An 18,068-nucleotide genomic window follows, 5' to 3' on the forward strand; every position below is an offset into this window, starting at 1 on the left:
GTGTCCCCCAAAAGGCATTATCTTACATGTACACTACTACAAAAACATATCTGTTTTGATTAATTGGTCTACCGCGTTCTTCAGTCCTTCCAAATACTTTTTAAAATTAACTATCATTTTCCTCTTTTCAAATATCACTCAGATAAGGGTGACTCATATCAAATGCTTAGCTCGCTCTGTTGTAAAGCTAAAATAACTGTCTTTAACCTAGAGATTGTTCTGAGCATGATTGGGCAAAAATCTCACAACACAACCTTTTCCAGTGGTGTCAACACTGAAGACTAGATCAGCAACCCTGAGTACAAAGCCATTTGCCCAACCAAGGACAAGCATGCAGTATTGCTCACTCTTATGCAGTGACCAGCCCCAGTATAGATGAGACTAGATTGAGAGCAGCTAAAGGATTCAGTGTGGAGACTCTAGAGTAGCTGATGTCTCTGCACTAAGTAGCCAAAAGAAAGAATGGGGCAGAAGGCATTGCATGAAAAATAATATACCTATATATATACCTGTATATAGCTGTACAGTATCTTCTACATTCCATGGCTTCAAACATATACTATGCTACCAGGCAAAAGGTAAAAACCTGGCCATATTCATGCCACTGTACATACAAATGAATAGTACTTGCAAACTCACTACTTCAGGGACATAGACACGGACAGCAAAAATGAAATTTTTCAGCAGGAACATCCTCTCTATTACAGAAATAATAAAACAGCATGCCCAATTTATTCGCGTCTATACACGCTGATGCAGCTTTGAAATTTAAGTCAAAAGTATGTTTAAAAGAAATGCTTTGAATAGTTGCACATCAGAGTCACTGATGAGAGACAAATAATCCCTAGTGGCCTCCAATTTGAGGCATGTGGCAGATTTCTCCCTCAAGCAGTTCATTATGAATACTAACAATGCCTTCCCTTTTCAGGTTCCTAGTAGCAGAACAGGTGACCTGCAGGAAACCATTTTGCTGCATTTCTGCAACACAATTCTAAAACGCTGTGTTGGAGGGCTGTCTTCCCTGGTATGAAACCATCCATAACTCACTCGGCATTGACAGTGACATCACACTTGAATAATCTTCAGGAAGCCTCAAAAGGCATGCACTTTGCAACAGTTTCGTTTTCATAAAGTACTTTTGAGTTTCAGAAAGGCCCAGGGAAATCTCTCTGGAAGGTAGACACATTTAACAGCACACTCCCAGCTACCGAACACAGGCACATTACTCTATTTTTTAAAAGCTTCTGTGGAGAATGCTCCCTGCTGTAAATTGAGAGCAATTATGTGGAAGTCAGAAGTTGCACTGCAATAAATCAGTGCTGAAACTGCAGACATAGCTCTTTAAAAAGAAATATATAAGCAGACTGATAATATCAAGAAAACTACACATGCTCTGATAATCCACTGTCGATGGGTGGAGATTCTACCAACCTCCTACTAACAAAGAAGAAATTAATGGATACAGGTCTCATTCATTCCACTGGAACTACCTGTTTAGTCAAGTGTCAGTGAATTGTCATGTCTCCCAGCAGTTACAAAGGTCTGGTCTTTCTACAAGTAATATCCAGAGCTTATGCTCCCATCTCCCCCAGAAAATAAAAATAATTGCAACCCCCGCTTCTTTCAATGCTTACAGGCTACCTGCTGTATTCTACATTATAACTATATGCACATACTGAACACATACAGATGCAGCTTAAGGTCTGAAATGCCTATTCAAAGAAACAACAGTTTACAACTGGCTTAAGAAAGAAGCACATGGAATCAAAGTTTTTTTTCCTTTTTTTACCGTTATTTCCCAGTCCTGAACAGTATTTGCACATGAAACACTTAAACCAAGATCATAAACAAAATCACGCATGATAAAAAGATTGAAAGCATTATTGGAAGTGACTTGTTAACACTGTAAGCCTACAGATAATGCATCTCAGCAAGTTCAGCTATTATTTGGTCAATATTTCCCATTTGGCTTAATGGAACATGATGCATAGCCAAATGAGAGGCACTCTTTCTTCAACATCCTGAGTCAAGCAAGTATCCCGATATAAAAGAGCAAAACATTTCAGCAGAACAGGACATTTCAACAAAGCATATACCTCTTCACACAAATACAAGTGCTGTCGGAAGCAGTAATGACCTTTATATAGGTTACTTTGAAATCTGTTTCAGAACTTTTCTACCAATTCCCTCAAGACAAAATATGAAAATATTTTAAAAAACAAAATGAAATCTTACGGCTTGAAATGCAGTAAGCCAGCCTGCAGTTGATCCTCCTGAACAGTTGCTTGTTGATTGGCCAAAGTATAAGTGTAAAGAGTTGAATGAAGTTAATGATCAGTCCTGATGCTATAAATATGTAGCAGATCAGAAGGTGGCAAATGAATTGAGACTTCAGAAAGCCAACGATGTCCATGGTTTGCTGAGAAAGCAAGAGGGTACCTTCAGACCCAAAACTCAGAAGACAACCTGCAAAACCAAGCAGTATCAGCAGTTACAAAGTGCATTTATTTCTATAAACATACTGTTAATATAGACTTCCTGTTTTACACTTAAATACACTAAAATGAAAGTTAATTCTATTGTAGAAAAAGGCCCGATGACAATATTTGCAAAAGTAAGCATGGAAAGAGAATACCGTATTTCTGAATCAACTTACATTCAGCTTTGGAAACAAATTTTCACATTTCAGTCCTAATTCTGCAAAACCCATGAGCATATGACTCCATTCCATAGACTACAATACTCCTCTATCAGGTCTTTATTGATAAGATATGAGCAAAAGAATCCACTTGTATTTTGATTTGAATTGTCTGTACTTCCTAAGACATATACTGTGGCCTCTGCTATCTTCAAGAGCAGCTCCAAAGTAAACGCAAGCTTTGCAGCTTTTTGTTAGAAGTTGTGCCTTCTTCTACAGGCTATGCCAGCCATGTTCCCCAACCAAGAGGTAGCAGTAGTTCCTTAATTCTAGCTTTATTGGCTTGTTCCCTTGTCAGATTCAAATATCAGTTGATTTTGGCAAGAGAATAAAAGCTTGCCTATGCACAATACACACAATTTGTTCAATTATTCCTTGACACTGTAATTCTGTCAGTTATACTCCATAAGCCCAGAAAGGAAACATCAATAACAGTACCAACCCATGACCCAGCAGTGTTTCCAGAAAAAATCAACTCTTAGGGTACTTAAGAAATGTTTGTATAATTTTGGAAAGGACCAGTCCAACCTTAACAGCTGAGCATTCAGAGGAAGCGTCCTCTGCCAAGTACTCCACGATTCTATTGATAGGACAAGAGGAAACGGCCTCAAGTTGCGCCAGGGGAGGTTTAGATTGGACGTGAGGAAAAATTTCTTTACTGAAAGAGTGGTTAAACATTGGAACAGGCTGCCCAGGGAAGCGGTTGAGTCACCATCCCTGGAGGTATTTAAAAGACGTGTAGATGAGGCGCTTAGGGACATGGTTTAGTGGGCATGGTGGTGTTGGGTTGACAGTTGGACTCGATGATCTTAGAGGTCTCTTCCAACCTTAATGATTCTATGATTCTAAATACCGTATTGACCTCCCCCCACCATCACTACCACCAATGCTAGCCTCATTTGTTAGGAGAAAAAATATGAAGACATGATCTCTCAGTAAACAACACCACAATATTTTGAATACAGTTAAGCAGAAGGTGCTGCCATCCCATTCCATTCCTATACTGTTTCTCCCTTTGAGGTGTAGAAGAGTTTGCCCAGGGAAGAAGCCCTGAGACAGTATTTCTGAATTTGTTATTGCCTATGACTGGCACAACGGCAGCTGTCAGCATCCCAGGGAATTAACTGATAAAAAAAAAAAACCTTTATGCCTATCCTTTTAGTTTATATGAGACCCCATTATGTGAGGCACAAAGTCTAGATCGGTGTCCCAAAACATTTGTTTTACTGCCCTTGCTGACTATGCTTACCACAGCAAAAAGCACACACAAGAATTGCTGCAAAGCGATAGGAAGTTATTTAGCCAGGTTTTCAACCACAAGGAAGATGAAGAAAAATTTAAGAAAGAGAATCTGTATTGTTGTATAATTTATATAAAGAATTTATGGCAGTCCCAAGCCTATTATTAGGAGACAAAATGTGCCCTTTGTGTATCACAGACTTTGTTCCCTTTATCTTGCTGTACTATTCAGCACCAAAGCAGACACCATCTGTAGCACAGAATGGCAGAACGGGCCTCTGTTCATTGTAGTAACTACTGTCATGATACTTGCAAAAAGCTTTTCCAGCTTTAACCAACCATTCTACTAAAGATACGTTTCTGAGGGTGGCAGACAATTTATTAGCATAGGCTTTGACCAAAGACTGTTTTTGTTGAAGGCTAAGTAGAATGAGAAATGTTGTCTTGTAGGAACCGGTACAATGATTCATGCCTCAGCCCCTCCATCACAGAACTCTGACGATAGAGCCAAACACTTAAAAAAAGTGCAAACCCAAGTTTTGAGTAAGTTTACAGTGAAAGATACACGATTTCACTTCCCTAATTCAGACTACTGTACTTCACCAAGTAGCAGGATTAGATCACTTCTTTAAAACAGTCAGAATGGAAGCAACCAGTTACTTACAAGTAGATGGTTTAAAAGACTGTGTAGTGCCCGAAACCCTGATGATTGGGTTTATCCTACCATCCTTGGCTAAAACTGATCAAAAGTTTTTTGTGCTAGCTGGCCTGTTTAATTCCATCCCACAGAATCACTCTAATCTAATGTAATTCCCAGAGATAAAGAAAAACCATAGGGACTGGATAAAAAAAAAAAAAATCCATATATAAAATAAGATTAAAGCACTGTCTACTTACAGTGGAGACCTGGAAATTCACTATTTGATACAATCAACAGAAATCTACTGTAGTAAGCAGTTGATCAACAGATTTTGTGACAAGGAAGAGTTCACCAGAACATTAGTTCACCAATTCAGGTTTTTTTCATTGTAATAGTAATCAAACTGCATTAAAATGTTATGTTTATGTGAATCATTTACTTCATACTGAGTCTTTAAAACAAAACTTCACAGAATTAAAATAAACAAAGATGAGATGACCCTGATAAAACATAATTACTGTCTTACAATTTTATGAAGCCACAATGGAATGTTTGAAAGTAATTTATTCCTTGTTTTCCTACCTCAGTCATCAAATTTCAATTCTGTAAAGCTTCTAAGACATGTTTTAAAGGCAAACTAAATCTACCTAAGCAGTACCACTGAAATGCATCTAACCTAACTTGCTTATGAAAGGAGCAAGAAATTAGAGCCACTGCTTAAGTTTTGCTTTTCTGAAAAGTAACGAGACTAGAGAGGTTAATTTTCTCTTCTGATTAAATGCAAACTGTATTCCCTACAAAATTTGCAACCCAAACACTGTATACAGAGTGCTAGCTAAGTGTTCTGTTTCTCAGGCATAAGCTCACTCTTAGAACTTTTTTTTTTTTTTAATATGATACTTTTTGGACTGTTTTCCAAACTCCAAAAAATGCAGTTTATTCTTGGTACAAGCAACAAAAAAGTAGAAATTTATTTTCAAGAATCAATTCTGAGCTTATGAAAGAGGTCTAGAAGCTTGCTTTTTAAGAGTTCATAGGAACTTCTTCCACTTGCTCTTTGTTGTACTAAAGTTCCTCATGGGTAACATCAACATAACACCAGTTTAAGTGATAAAGAATCACGTCTTTAATTCTTAATCCATGATGCCGGTTTAATAAATTACACTGATTTCCTTATAGATAATGACTGAAAATTACAGCAATCTTTTGAAAACAAAAGGGCCAATCAATGCATTTTCTCAGAAGCTATTAAGATCGGAGAGCTGCCAAGAAGCTCTCTTCTATCAAACACCCCTTAAATGAATTAGGAGAAAATGGCCAGCCAGAGCATCAAAAAAAGATAGGGACATTCTTTAATAACAGTTTTCCTTTGGATATAGAACAAAAGACTCAAACCTCAAATGTCTGTCTAGGGAGCAAGTCAACAAGCATCTATTCATGTGACTAAGAGATCACAAGATCAGGTTTAAAAGCAAACTCCATGACTATTCGTTCTACTGCTTTTCCCCCCAAGTTTCATTCTTCAGCAAGATCCACTGTGATTTCTACTTCAACTACTCTCAGCATTTCCTTCTGCTTAGAAAAACTGACCAGGAGGACATAGAAGAAAGGGCAATGTTACACCAGTGAAATGCAAGGTGAACACCTCTCTTCTGGCAGAGGCTGCAGCCAATTAACAATGCTATTTCATACTTCAAAGACTGTAAGAGTTGAGACTACAACTAGAGATCTCGTAAAGAACACAACTGTTTGCACTTTTATAGAAAGCACAAGAATGAAGCAAAGAACTCTCACCCACCTTGTCCAAAGTTTATGTAGTAAATAGAGTCCTTGGAGTGTAGAAAGCAACATGGTACCGATTTGACAGCATCTGGACTAAGCTAATATTGTCCATACTTACAAATAGATGCAAGACAGCACTATACCCGGTTATTTTCAGAACAGCATGTTCTGTGCCTATGCAAAGGTTTTCACTTTTATCTACTCTTTGATAAAGTCCTTAAATGCTTTGCTGCAAGTTAAGAACAACCAAGCATATGATGATGATGCCCATTCTTGCATTTTCTCATCCAAACCAGATTCTTGGATGGATGCGTTACAGAGGCCAGGTCAGATATGCTCAGGTCAGATTATAGCAATTTCAGTAGTGCCTCTAAGTGAATTTCAGTTGCCATCAGAACAGCACAAATAGCAGCACTGTATTTCATATCAGAGTCCATTTTAACAATGCTTCTGTATATGAAATATATATGCAAGGCAAGTCACAGGAAGCCCTTGTGCTCTTTTCTGTCAGTGAGCATCAAAAGTTAGCAAAAGTGAGGTTGTGTCCATGTATGTATTTGCCTTCAAGGAGAATATATCTGTACATGGCACACAAAAAAACCCCAAGTCTGGAGGAAGAATTATCCATCTATTTGCCTCATGCTTAATTAGGGTTTGAATCACTTCCCACCTCCCCCAAAGGCAACTAGTAGAGCATTACTTCCTGTGTTGGGTTTACGTGGCAAGGTTTTGGTAGTGGGGGGAGCTGCAGGGATAGCTTCTTTGAGAAGACACCAGGAGCTGCCCCCAATGTCAGACAGAGCCAGTGCCAGCCAGTTCCAGAAAGGACTCACCGCAGGCCAAAGCTGAACCCGTCAGCGATGCTGCTGGCACCTCTGTGATAACACATTTACGAATGGGTAAAAAATGCTGCACAGCAGACGTGAGTGAGGAGTGAGAAAAACGTGAGAGAAACAGCCCTGCAGACACCAAGGCCAGCGAAGAAGGAGGGGGAGGATGTACTCCAGGCATCGGAGCAGATATTCTCCTGCAGCCCATGGTGAAGACCATGGTAAAGCAGGTTGTCCCACCGCAGCCCATGGAGGGGAGCCCACTCAGGACAGGTTTTCTGGCAGGAAAAACCATGGGGGACCCAGGCTGGAGCAGTCTGTTCCTGAAGGACCATAACCTGTGGGAGGAACCCCAGCAGGAGCAGGGGAACAGCGAAAGGAAGAAGGAGCAGCAGAGAGGAACTGTTCCCATTCCCCTGCACTGCTCAGGGTGTGGCAGGGGGGAGGTAGAAGAGTCAGGAGTCAAGTTGAGCCTGAGAAGAAGAAAGGGCTTGGAGGGAAGGTAGTTTTAGTTTTGTCTCTTGTTTTTCACTGCCCTACTCTGTTTTATCAATTGGCAATAAATTAAATTAATCTTCCCCAAGCAGAGTCTGTTTTGCCCATGATGGTAACTTGCGAGTGACCTCCCTGTCCTTATCTCAGCCCACGAGCTTTTTCATCTTATTTTCTTCCCCTGTCCTGCTGAGGAAGGGGAGCGAGGGAGTGGTTTGATGTGCACCTGGCAGCCAGCGAAGGTCAACCCAGCACACCTTCTCAGAAAAGTCCCAAACTGCATATTTTGTAACACACACCGCTACAAAGGAGAGATCAGTCAGTTTGGCTGTTTCAAAGGCTGAAGAATGAATACCATCTACCAGCCAGTTTTAGGATTCCCAATTTATAGACTTGCTATAAAACTGAATTTTTATTTATTTTCTATTGAGCATGGAGATAATTAGCACAACAGAGTATAAACTGAAGAAATGAAAGTAACCCAGGAGTTTTTGAAATGGTTACTGTATAATAATGCTTTCCCGTTTTATATTTTCTTCCTGCTGTGATCTAATGTAGAGCAAGACAGCTATGCAAACCACATGCCTGCCAGGATGCAAGTTCTCTATCTGTGTATGCACACTCTCTGCTGGTAAAATGCACAGCACAGCTGCTGTTAGCCCTGACACCCTCACTGCTTGTCCCCTTACCACGTAGAAAGTGTTTATACAGCAAGGCAAGGAGGATGACGGCAGCCTGGGAGAGACACGCATAGTCTGGGAAGGAGAGGGAAAGATGGGAAGCCGCTGCCCAAGTTCTGGTGAGAAGCAGTTCAGTCTTGCTCCTTCTTCCAGGAGCACGAAATATTCAGGGAGGAGGGAACTGAACAAGGAAGCTGTAGGGAGCTGGGCTTAAACACAAGGCAATACAGAACTCCTGGAGGTGCAGTGTTTAGGGACTGCAGGGCTTGATGCTGAGGCAGGCATTTATTTGAAGAGGGTAAACCCCTTGAAGTTAAGCATTTCTGTTCCAAGCTCCTGCAGAGATCCTAAAAAAAAAAATATATCAGGGAGAAGTTCTCTCGGGTGCAGAACATCAAGTTCACAAAAATAGCAGTGGAAGGCAAGTTGCTTCCTTCCAGCATGCCAAGTGTTGCTCTTCAACTGTTTCCCACCCAAGTTTCTGTATTTTAATACATTTTATATATATATATATATATATTTATATACACGTATTTCTCCAAAACACAATTATCTGCAATTTGCTTCAGAAAATAAAGAGCTGCATTAAGATATTTAAGACCTGGAGGAGTCTATCAGAGTTCAGCCCCAGAGTTCAGCTCTGGGGACCGCAGAATCCCTTTGTTTCTTCTTTTACTTTATCTGGCTCCATTAATCATACAAGTTACTTGCGCTGCCAACAGGGGCAACATAACAAACACAAGTCAAATTTAGGGACTGAGCAAGGGAGCAGGACTAAACAGCAAACAAAAATTTACAAGCAAGTATACTGAGAATCTAAGCAGGATGTGGGCTACGCTGTCACACAAGTGTAAGCAACCTGGATAGTTCCTCAAAAATAACCAGGGTGAACAACAACAAACAGTCTAGGACAAGCAAATATATCATGTGCTCATAGCCAATTTAATATTTGCTCTCATAGGCAACATTAAGTGCTTAGCCAAAGGTAACCAGGCCAACACATTACTGTCATCTGGCACCCTCCTCTATAAAAATCAACCCCCCCAAAATGTGTTTCTACAAAGTCACTTCAGTGAATGATCTGGCTTGCTGCAGAAGTACAGGAGGCTTATCAAATAACAGTATCTGAATGTCTGCAACAAACTAAACCTTCTCAAATACAAATATGTATGCACGTAAGTACGGATGCTTTTGTGTTTATGATACATGAATTTGTGTACAGAACATGGACCATTTGAGGAAACTGTACACTTGAGGTACAGAGATCAGAGTCTGTCTAGTTAAGCCATTGGTCCTCAATGCACGGCCTGTGAGAAATCTCTCAATGGTGAGATCCACACCATCACTGCGGTGTGCAGGAAATTAACACATTAAAAACTAGAGATGCAGCAGGGGCAGTACAGTAGGATGCTGCCACCCGCATCGTGGTATTTATCCAGCATCAAGGGCACACAGCACTGTGGTTGATCACCTCTGCACTGGGCATTTCAGGAACAGATCCAACACAGATGTGGCTACTGAGTTTTCCAGTGGTTATTACAAAAACATTTCTTTTAGAAGAGCCCAAAGAAATGGGGGGGAGGGAGGAAGGGAGGGAGGCAGACAAAGGATCATTCAGGAGCTGGTATAAAACCAGGGTTGCTTTTTTTTTTTTTTTTTTTTTTTTTAAATTATGCTGGGAGCCCAAACATTCTCTTGGTAAGAGATAAGCTTTGGAAAGGAGGTCTCTTCTATGAAGACTCATGGTTTATGCTTGCCAAACATTGATCACTCTCATCTTGTTTTAAAGAAGTGTAAATTACATTCACAGCAACGCAACGGGTCCGCGCAAGGTACAGGAGGTGCCTATACTCCCAACAGACAAAATAATCCGCCTGCATTCAAACCAGCTTTAGGCACAAGGCAACAAGGAAACATGGATCATATGTTTAGTTCAAAGCTTTAAATATTTAATCCTCCTATTCTTACCCACAATGAGTTAGTTACAAAGTTGGACTACGAAAGTATGACCTCCTAACTCCAGTTCTGCAACAGACAGCTTTCCACACCACAAACACATACAAGCAGTTGTATCCAGGCAGAGAAGTTTCACATCCACTCAGCAGACTTAGTAGCATGAGCAAGTCCACTTCTACATGCAGGATCAAACCCTTTATGGATAGGATTAGAAAACAGTGTGGATTTCTGACAATTCTTTCCTGGATTTATCCATCCCCTTTCATATGAAAAGCTCCAGCCATTTAGAAGACGCTAGTGAAGTAAGCCTGGCAAGATCTGTCTTGCTGCCCATCTTATACACCAGGAACTCAAAACAACGCTGTTAGAGAGCTTGCGACAGTCACATGGCAAATCCATGGCAGAGCCAACTCCAGAACCACGACCTGCCAATTCCCCAGGCTCCAGCTTTCAACATAAACCAGTAATTTTCATCCTCCTTTATTTGCCTTCTTGCCCACGCTCAAGTTTTCCTTGCAACAGCTTCTGACAGGCCACGTATAGAGAGCAGAGAGGGAACGGACACAGGCCATGCACAGAGAGCAGAGAGGGAACGGACACATCCCACAAGGACTTTCAGTGGCAGCAGATGATGGAACGGGTATAAATGCAGGAGATGGTTCAAACCAGGATGTATGCGCTGATCTAATGAACTCTACTTTCCCTTCCTTTCTCCATTCCTCAAGAAACGAAAACTAAGTACTCAGCAACTTGGATGGTTCTGTACAACTAACGTTACTTTAGGACCAAGCCAACAGTATTGTGTGCATGTGCACACAAACATGCATCTCTCTCATTATTCCTACCCAAGAAAGAATTAAAGGCATTGCTAAATGCTTCAAGGACAACAATCAGAAGATAAAAATCATCAGCACTGGGAAAAGGGTAATTTACTTTCCTCAATACGCTCCCATAAATCACCTCTTCATATTTTCTGGAATTGTGATTTACATTTTAGTAAATTTGGGCAGCCTCTTTAAGCCTTTTCCTAGAAGTCTAATTCCTAACTTGTGTGGCTTTGTTGTTTTGTTTAATCAAGAAAGACAGAAAACGCAACTAATGAACAATATAGGATTTGTGGCAGCAAAAATCTTTTAAAAAGATCTGGAAACTGGCAGAGATAGGGCATAAATCACTGAGCTGAGAAAAACACCATGGTGGCAGTACCACTGGTTTACAAGTGGGACTTCCACCACCAGACTGTGGGCTGGTAACAAATTTTCTACCGTCCCCCAAAAAACAGTATAAATACTGTTAACATAGTGTCTCTTTCCAAGCACCTGTATGGCCTGCTGGAGAAAACCACATTCTCCCACTTGGCAGATCTGAGCCCTGCTGACAACGCTGCCACAGACGCATCGGGTACATGGGACAGACCGCATCCTCCATGCTTCCTAATCACAGGGATATGAGGGAACAGCGCTGACCTCCTCTGTGAGGCGATCCAAAAGCTTCCAGTACAAATCACAAGATGTTGTTAACACTGCTGGAAATGAAAAGTGCCATCCACCTGATTACAACTCCAAGTGAGCTGTTAGTTTTTTTGATCTTCTATGACAGCAGACTGCCTCCTTCAGCTAAGCCATTTGCATATTTTTAATTAATATGAAATAACATTCATTAGTATGTTCTTTGAATACTAAGGAAGTGTTAAACAAAAAGATTTCCAACATTTTTTTTTTTAACCTCCAAGTATTCACTTAATTTGGCTGTATTCTATCATATGACACTGAAGAGCATGAAGTAGCTGAATTTCTCCTTTATGAAAATCACATCCCCAAACTGGACATGACAATGCATACACAAGATGTAGCCGCACCAAGACAGGGATACACAGGATATTAATATTTATTAAGTGTTTTCTAATGCTTCTTTCCGTAGAAAATAGTTTAACTGAAGAATGAATGTGGCAGGGAAGATTCTAGATTTATTATTCAAAGAAAACCAACTCCTGCCTTAAAGAGGTAACACCCAATACTTAGAAAAACATATGTCTCACAGCTGAGATGTGGTTGGCATGGTTCCAAAAAATAAGATGCTGGCTTCAGTGAAAGGCTCAGCTGCACCCACACAAAAAACAATCAGACATCCAGATGCCAGGTAAAAATTAAAATAAACATGGTGACTGCTTTACCCACATTTCAGTGGTCCTATTCCACATCAGTTTTCACTCACCTCTGCCTCTGACACATGAGTGTTCAGAACTGTTTTGCTACACCACGAACTCAGAATGCTTTCAGCCTCCTCATTCTCCCCAATCATCAGTCCCCTAACAGCCTGATTGAATTTGAGAACTTCAGAAAATAAAAGCCTTTATCACAGGCACCAGATTTATCAAGTCCAATAATAAAGGGAGGTTTCATTTTGGACCTGATTCAAATCCTGCTGAAGCCAAAAGAAATCTGCCAACAAGCTTCAATAGTCCTTGCTGTTTGGAAAACATTATCCCTCAAAAACAGCCAGATGTGATATAACTAATCAATGAACTTGTATTCTCAGCACCTAAACCAGGGCTAGTCAAAACCACCTTAAACTTCAGCAAAATCGTTCAGAGATAGTGCTTGATCCAACAGCATTTACCTTACTGGATGGCAAGTGTGCAGATGTTACAGTTCCTAAACATGCTGGTAAGAATCCAGTAACATTTTTAGAAATTTTGCACTACGTTAATCATCAGATACATCAACACCTACCTGGATTTTCTACAACATCTCTGCACAACTTCAGGTGCCCAAATCCTTTTAAAAGCCTGACTTTGAGCATTTGTCCTGCTAACTTCAAATGAATTTGTGACAGTTTTACAAGGCTTAATTTCAGAATGAAGCTTTTCTCTCTCTCCATCTTGGGTGAAATGCAGTATTTATGCACACTCTCAGAGGTACAGGCATAGGCATGTAAAAACCAGACAGTGACACACTGAAGGCTCAGTGAACTTGGGAATAACACTTTCCTAGTTATCTTTCTGCTTAATTAAAACCCTATTGCGTCTCTTCCACTATTGGACAATGGGAACGGACAGTTTCTTTCAATTACTTTGATCCTCTAGATACTTGTTTTGCATTTGTTGGTTGTGGGAATATAGTGTTATTGCTCCTGCTTACCATCTGCACATTTGACAACACTGATGTTACTGCACTGTTCTACAGTAATTTTCACTAATACCAGATCAAGGGGAAAAAAAAAAAAAAGTAAATGTCTGTGCAAGTTTCAGCACTATCTAAACATATCCTCAGAACCATAAAATAAACTAAAGCCTTGTTAACCCTTGACAAACCACCTGTGACTTGAAGGGGGAAAACCTCATAAATGATTCAAGTGGAGGTGTAGGCTACTGCAGACCGAATGCTTCCAGACCTTCCAGAAGTGCAAAGCAGCATCTGTAGTAATGGTATTTTCCAAAGTGCTGAAAAACATAGTAAGAAAAGGCAATCTATGATGTGTGAAGACAGGGATAACATGGAGAGGGGAATAAACAGGACACAGTTTAACTTTCACGCAGTAGTTGTCACTTGAAATGGATTAAAAATCATGTGCTATTTCTACACATAGATTTCCCCCAAATATATTCTTTCCCTGTCTTTAACAGCAGGTTTAAGTCAGGTCTTCCCCTTTTTCTGATAGGTGAAAAAACTTGCATAATCTGCCAACTGAATCTGCACATGCAAACCTTTTCATTCACCTGGATCCTGCTGAAAAAATGTGACTGAAATTTAACTTTGTTGATCAAAGCAAACCTGGTGCATGTCAGAAATTTTTCAGATGTTAATGAACAGTCACACATGCACGTGAAATCACTGTGCTCATCTCTGCCTGCAGCTCCTAACCTTCTGGCAGGTAAACCCTCTCTCAGTGACCTTTACCTCTGACTTCTTTCCAGCCTAGAACTTGTTAATTGTCTTTCCCTGTTCCTGTTACTTATGCTACAGCAGAAACCTAAAGCCTGGTCAGCCCTTCTGCAAGCGGCAGAAAATTACTTCAGTGTTAAGCTCTTCATGGCAGAATGTAACAAGGCAGATAGAAGGGCTGAAGGTGAAAACGGAGGCATGTAAGTAAAAAGGCTTTAAGTTCAAAATGAAGAGCAGACCACTAGCAGGACCATAACCCAGCATCTCCCAACTGTGGGCTCACTACAGTTATTAGACTGCTCTGCCCAGTTCCTAATACATGTTTTTTGTACTTTTTCAGGAAGTCCATTACAGCCATCACCTTTTTCTCACATTATCAAAGAAGGGTCTTTGCAGCATCTTCATCCTTGCCACAACACACAGTTATTCTCATTCATTTCCATTTCCTCTTTCCCTGACCTTACCTTGACTCTACCACATCTCTAGTCCAAGGCACTGGAGAAGGACAAGAGAAAAGCAGGAAAATGAAGTGAGTCAGCAGTTTCTGAGAAGCACATGAGCATTAGTCAGAGGTGATCAGGGTACTCACCACACAGTCAGATGTGAATGAGCTTAAGACCACCAAACAACAGATTGGTGGGCAAACTTTCCCAAACACCTGAAACTGAATCCCTGGGGAAAGCCACCCCACAGACAAAGCACTTGGGAAAAATAACATACTCAGCTGCTGCGTACCAGTGCTGAAATGCAACAAAGCATACAGGGTACTGCTCTCAGTCACATTTCTAGTTTCCTTACAAAAAAGCCCACTGCATTCAGTACAGCTAAATCAAACACACCTGAGGAGACGGTTTGCCTTGACTCATGTAACATTTTCTCTCATGAGGGAGGCCCACAGCTGCAAAAGCTTTCGCAGACTAAAGCACATGCACAGTGCACTACAATGCATTCTTACCCTCTTGTTTATCTGCCCCCTTATCAGGACATAGCAACAACAGTAGTAGTGATGCAATTAGTTAGGGAAGTATTCTTCTACATCATGCAGTGGACATTCGACTTTGTAAGTTTAAGACCAAATTACTAATACAAGTTCTAAGGGCCACAAGTGCACATTTGTGACATGAGAATAATATCTTGCTAACCTCAGCACAGCTGTGACAGCATCATCCTGCATTGAAGAGATTTCAAGGGGCATTATTGGCAGTCTTCACCTTCCAGCAATAAAATCAGGGTATATAACAGAAAACAATAAACCCCCTCTTTTCAGCAGGGCAGAGCACAGTCGTAGGATCCTCATACATCACCTGCAAGAGAACCCTTCTCCTACAGAGAAGCTCTTCTCCGTTATGGTACAGTAAGTACATTAAACTATAAGCGATGTACAACCGTCACTCCAGGAAAGCATGCCTCACTTCAGAGAGAAGATGAACACTGCTTCAGTGCCTCTGGATCTTGGCTGGACAGAGCAAGACTGACTGAAAAAACAACCTCCCCACCAAACTGACACCTACTGGGTTTCAAGAAACACAATTAATTACTGTGCTCTGGGCACAGCGTTCTCTGTTCTGTGACTCTGGGCAGGCGCTGACCTCTCTGAGCAGTTTCTCCACTCCTAAAATATAATACTTACAGCTTCTCATGAAGCACTTACTAAAATCTGTTATTTAAGTGCTTGTCAACAACACAACCAAACTTTGCTTAAGAGCAACCTTTATCCATCAGCAGCTTACAATACTTTCTCTGTTCATTGCAGGCTTTCTGATATATTCTTCCACATGAATCCTGGCCCTCCATCTTCCATAAAATACAGTTAAAGTTTCATTTTTAGATACAGCTTATTCAGACATTTTTTTCAAAACATTAATGGGAAAGAGCAAAGCTATGCATAGTATTTACACAAATTCCTAAAATGAATCAAAGTGTATTTTAATCCATAGTATTTGGAAAAACACAGCACTAGATCAAACAGCTGGAGAAAGCTGCTAGTCAGTAAATGACAGCAAACACTTACAGCACATCAACTATTCTAGTGATCCATGCAGTATTTATACAGAGGTAGTCCAGGCACACTATAAACAGACCTCTGTATGTTTACAGTAATCTTATCATTCACATGAGAAGTTAGAGAAGAAAAAAGGCTGCAAATTTCAGCTTAAGTTGTTCTGCAATAGTTTCTCTACTCCACCAGCTTTTAATTCTTTTGCAACTCACTCTTAGTGTGAAGTGATTATCAGTACAAGCTGAGGCTACAATCACCTGCTAGAACTTCCTGGGCTGGACACATCACTGTTTTTAAAGAAATGCTTGGGGGATTTTTTTTTGAGAGAGTTTCTTGCATCCTTCCATCTCATGTAAAGTATTTTCAGTTTTCATGTAGCAGCAAGGTTGCTCTCTCCCACACAAGCACCTGCATAAGGTAGATCATTCTTAGATGTTTGCACATGGTCTTGAAACACAACTCTTAGAAATGCGTAACAAAGATAAAGACTAGAAATCTCCGTGTGACATTGTTCAAACGGACTCTTTTCTTGGTTGTCTTTTCAGCCATACGAGTGAGTGCTCACTTGTTGAAATAAATGCTACGAAGGATTACTTCTTAGTTAAACAATACCCCCCCTTGGAGTTTTCCCGGCACCAGACGATATCGGTCGACACACCTTAAGTCAGTTTGTGGCCATTATTTAATTCGGCTTAAATATCTTTATGAAGAGACGCACACAGATGAAAGACAGAGCTCCTACAACACGTGAACACATCACCAGGGAGGCAGACTCCTCCGCCTAACCACCGCTCACACTGCCTCGGCTCACGGACTTGTAGGTACCACGGAAGAAACAGCCACCGCGACCTGTGACTGTGCACTCGCACGTCCCCTCCGAACCCCCCCGCGATCGGGGCACGCTACGCCTTCTCGCTACGGAGAAGCGCCCGCGGGGAGGAGGCAGCAAACAGGCGATCGCACCCGCCCGTTTCCACGGCAACCGCCCTACCCGCCCCCTCCCCCTGCCACCGCCAGTCCCGCCGCTGAGAGAGGGGAAGACCGAAAGCGAAGTGGAAGGGGCCGCCGCGAGTGCCCGCCCGGCAGCGCCCCGCGCCCGCCGGCAGAGGGGGACCCAGCGGGGCAAGGCCGCCGCAGCTCTGCCGTTTCCACGGAAACTCCGGCGCGGGCCGCGCTCGCCACACAAAGGGGGCCCGCGGGCGGCAGGAAAATTCCCGGCGGCCGCAGGAGAAACGGCGCGACGGGGCCGGGCGACGGGGGAGACCCAGCCCGGCGGCGAATAAATCGGGGAACTTCTGTCCGCAGCCTGCCTCCCGCTCCGCCGCGCCCCGCCTCGCTCGCACAGCCCGCCGGCGGCTACCGGCGGCTAGCGGCCCCTCGCCTCGCCGCTACGGCACGCCGGGGGGCGGCTGTTCTGGGGAGGGGGCTGGGGTGGGTCTGTTTTCGGGTTGTTTTTTCCCAGTGGGGCCCCACGCCTGAGGAGCTCGGGGAAGAGCACATACCTGGCGCCGCCGGGCCTTGGCACGCGTGCCGCGCTGAGGCGCCGGGAGCGGGCGGGCGGCGGGGCAGCAGCTGAGCCGCACCAACTGCCACTAGTTTGCACGCGCCGGGAGGCGGCCGGCTCAGGCGGGGCCGCCAGGCTCCACCCGCCGGGCGGCTCCGGGAAGAAAAGGGCGCCCCTCGCCTTCCCTCCCCGCCGCCGCCATGTCACTTCCTCTCGGGGCGGCTGGAAGGGGTGCCCCATCCCCGCGCCCGCTTCGCCTGCCTCTCGGGGCGCCGCCCGACGGAGGCCGGAGCGGGAGGGCTCTGCCACGGCCCCCGGCCCCGGTCCGCTACTGAGGAGCGCGGGGGGACGGCTCTGAGGAGAG

General features: G+C 42.6%; 1 protein-coding gene across 3 annotated transcripts in view; it reads right to left on the minus strand.

Moving 5' to 3' along the window:
* The window catches only part of AGPAT4 (1-acylglycerol-3-phosphate O-acyltransferase 4), an 88,754-nt gene extending 70,976 nt beyond the window's left edge, over positions 1–17,778 (minus strand). Inside the window, exons 1-2 of one of the 3 annotated variants that reach the window (XM_076333955.1) lie at positions 17,703–17,778; positions 2,236–2,466 (exon numbers count right to left, since the gene is read on the minus strand). In XM_076333955.1, the coding sequence (XP_076190070.1) occupies positions 2,236–2,413 (178 nt within the window). In that variant the 5' untranslated portion in view covers positions 2,414–2,466; positions 17,703–17,778. Of the gene's footprint in view, positions 1–2,235; positions 2,467–17,702 lie in introns of those variants that run through there. The other 2 variants (XM_076333957.1, XM_076333956.1) reach the window with 2 other exon arrangements.
* Between the last annotated feature and the right edge of the window lie 290 nt (positions 17,779–18,068).

Source organism: Aptenodytes patagonicus, chromosome 3 (genome assembly GCF_965638725.1).
Source record: "Aptenodytes patagonicus chromosome 3, bAptPat1.pri.cur, whole genome shotgun sequence".
NCBI classification, from domain to species: Eukaryota; Metazoa; Chordata; class Aves; order Sphenisciformes; family Spheniscidae; genus Aptenodytes; species Aptenodytes patagonicus.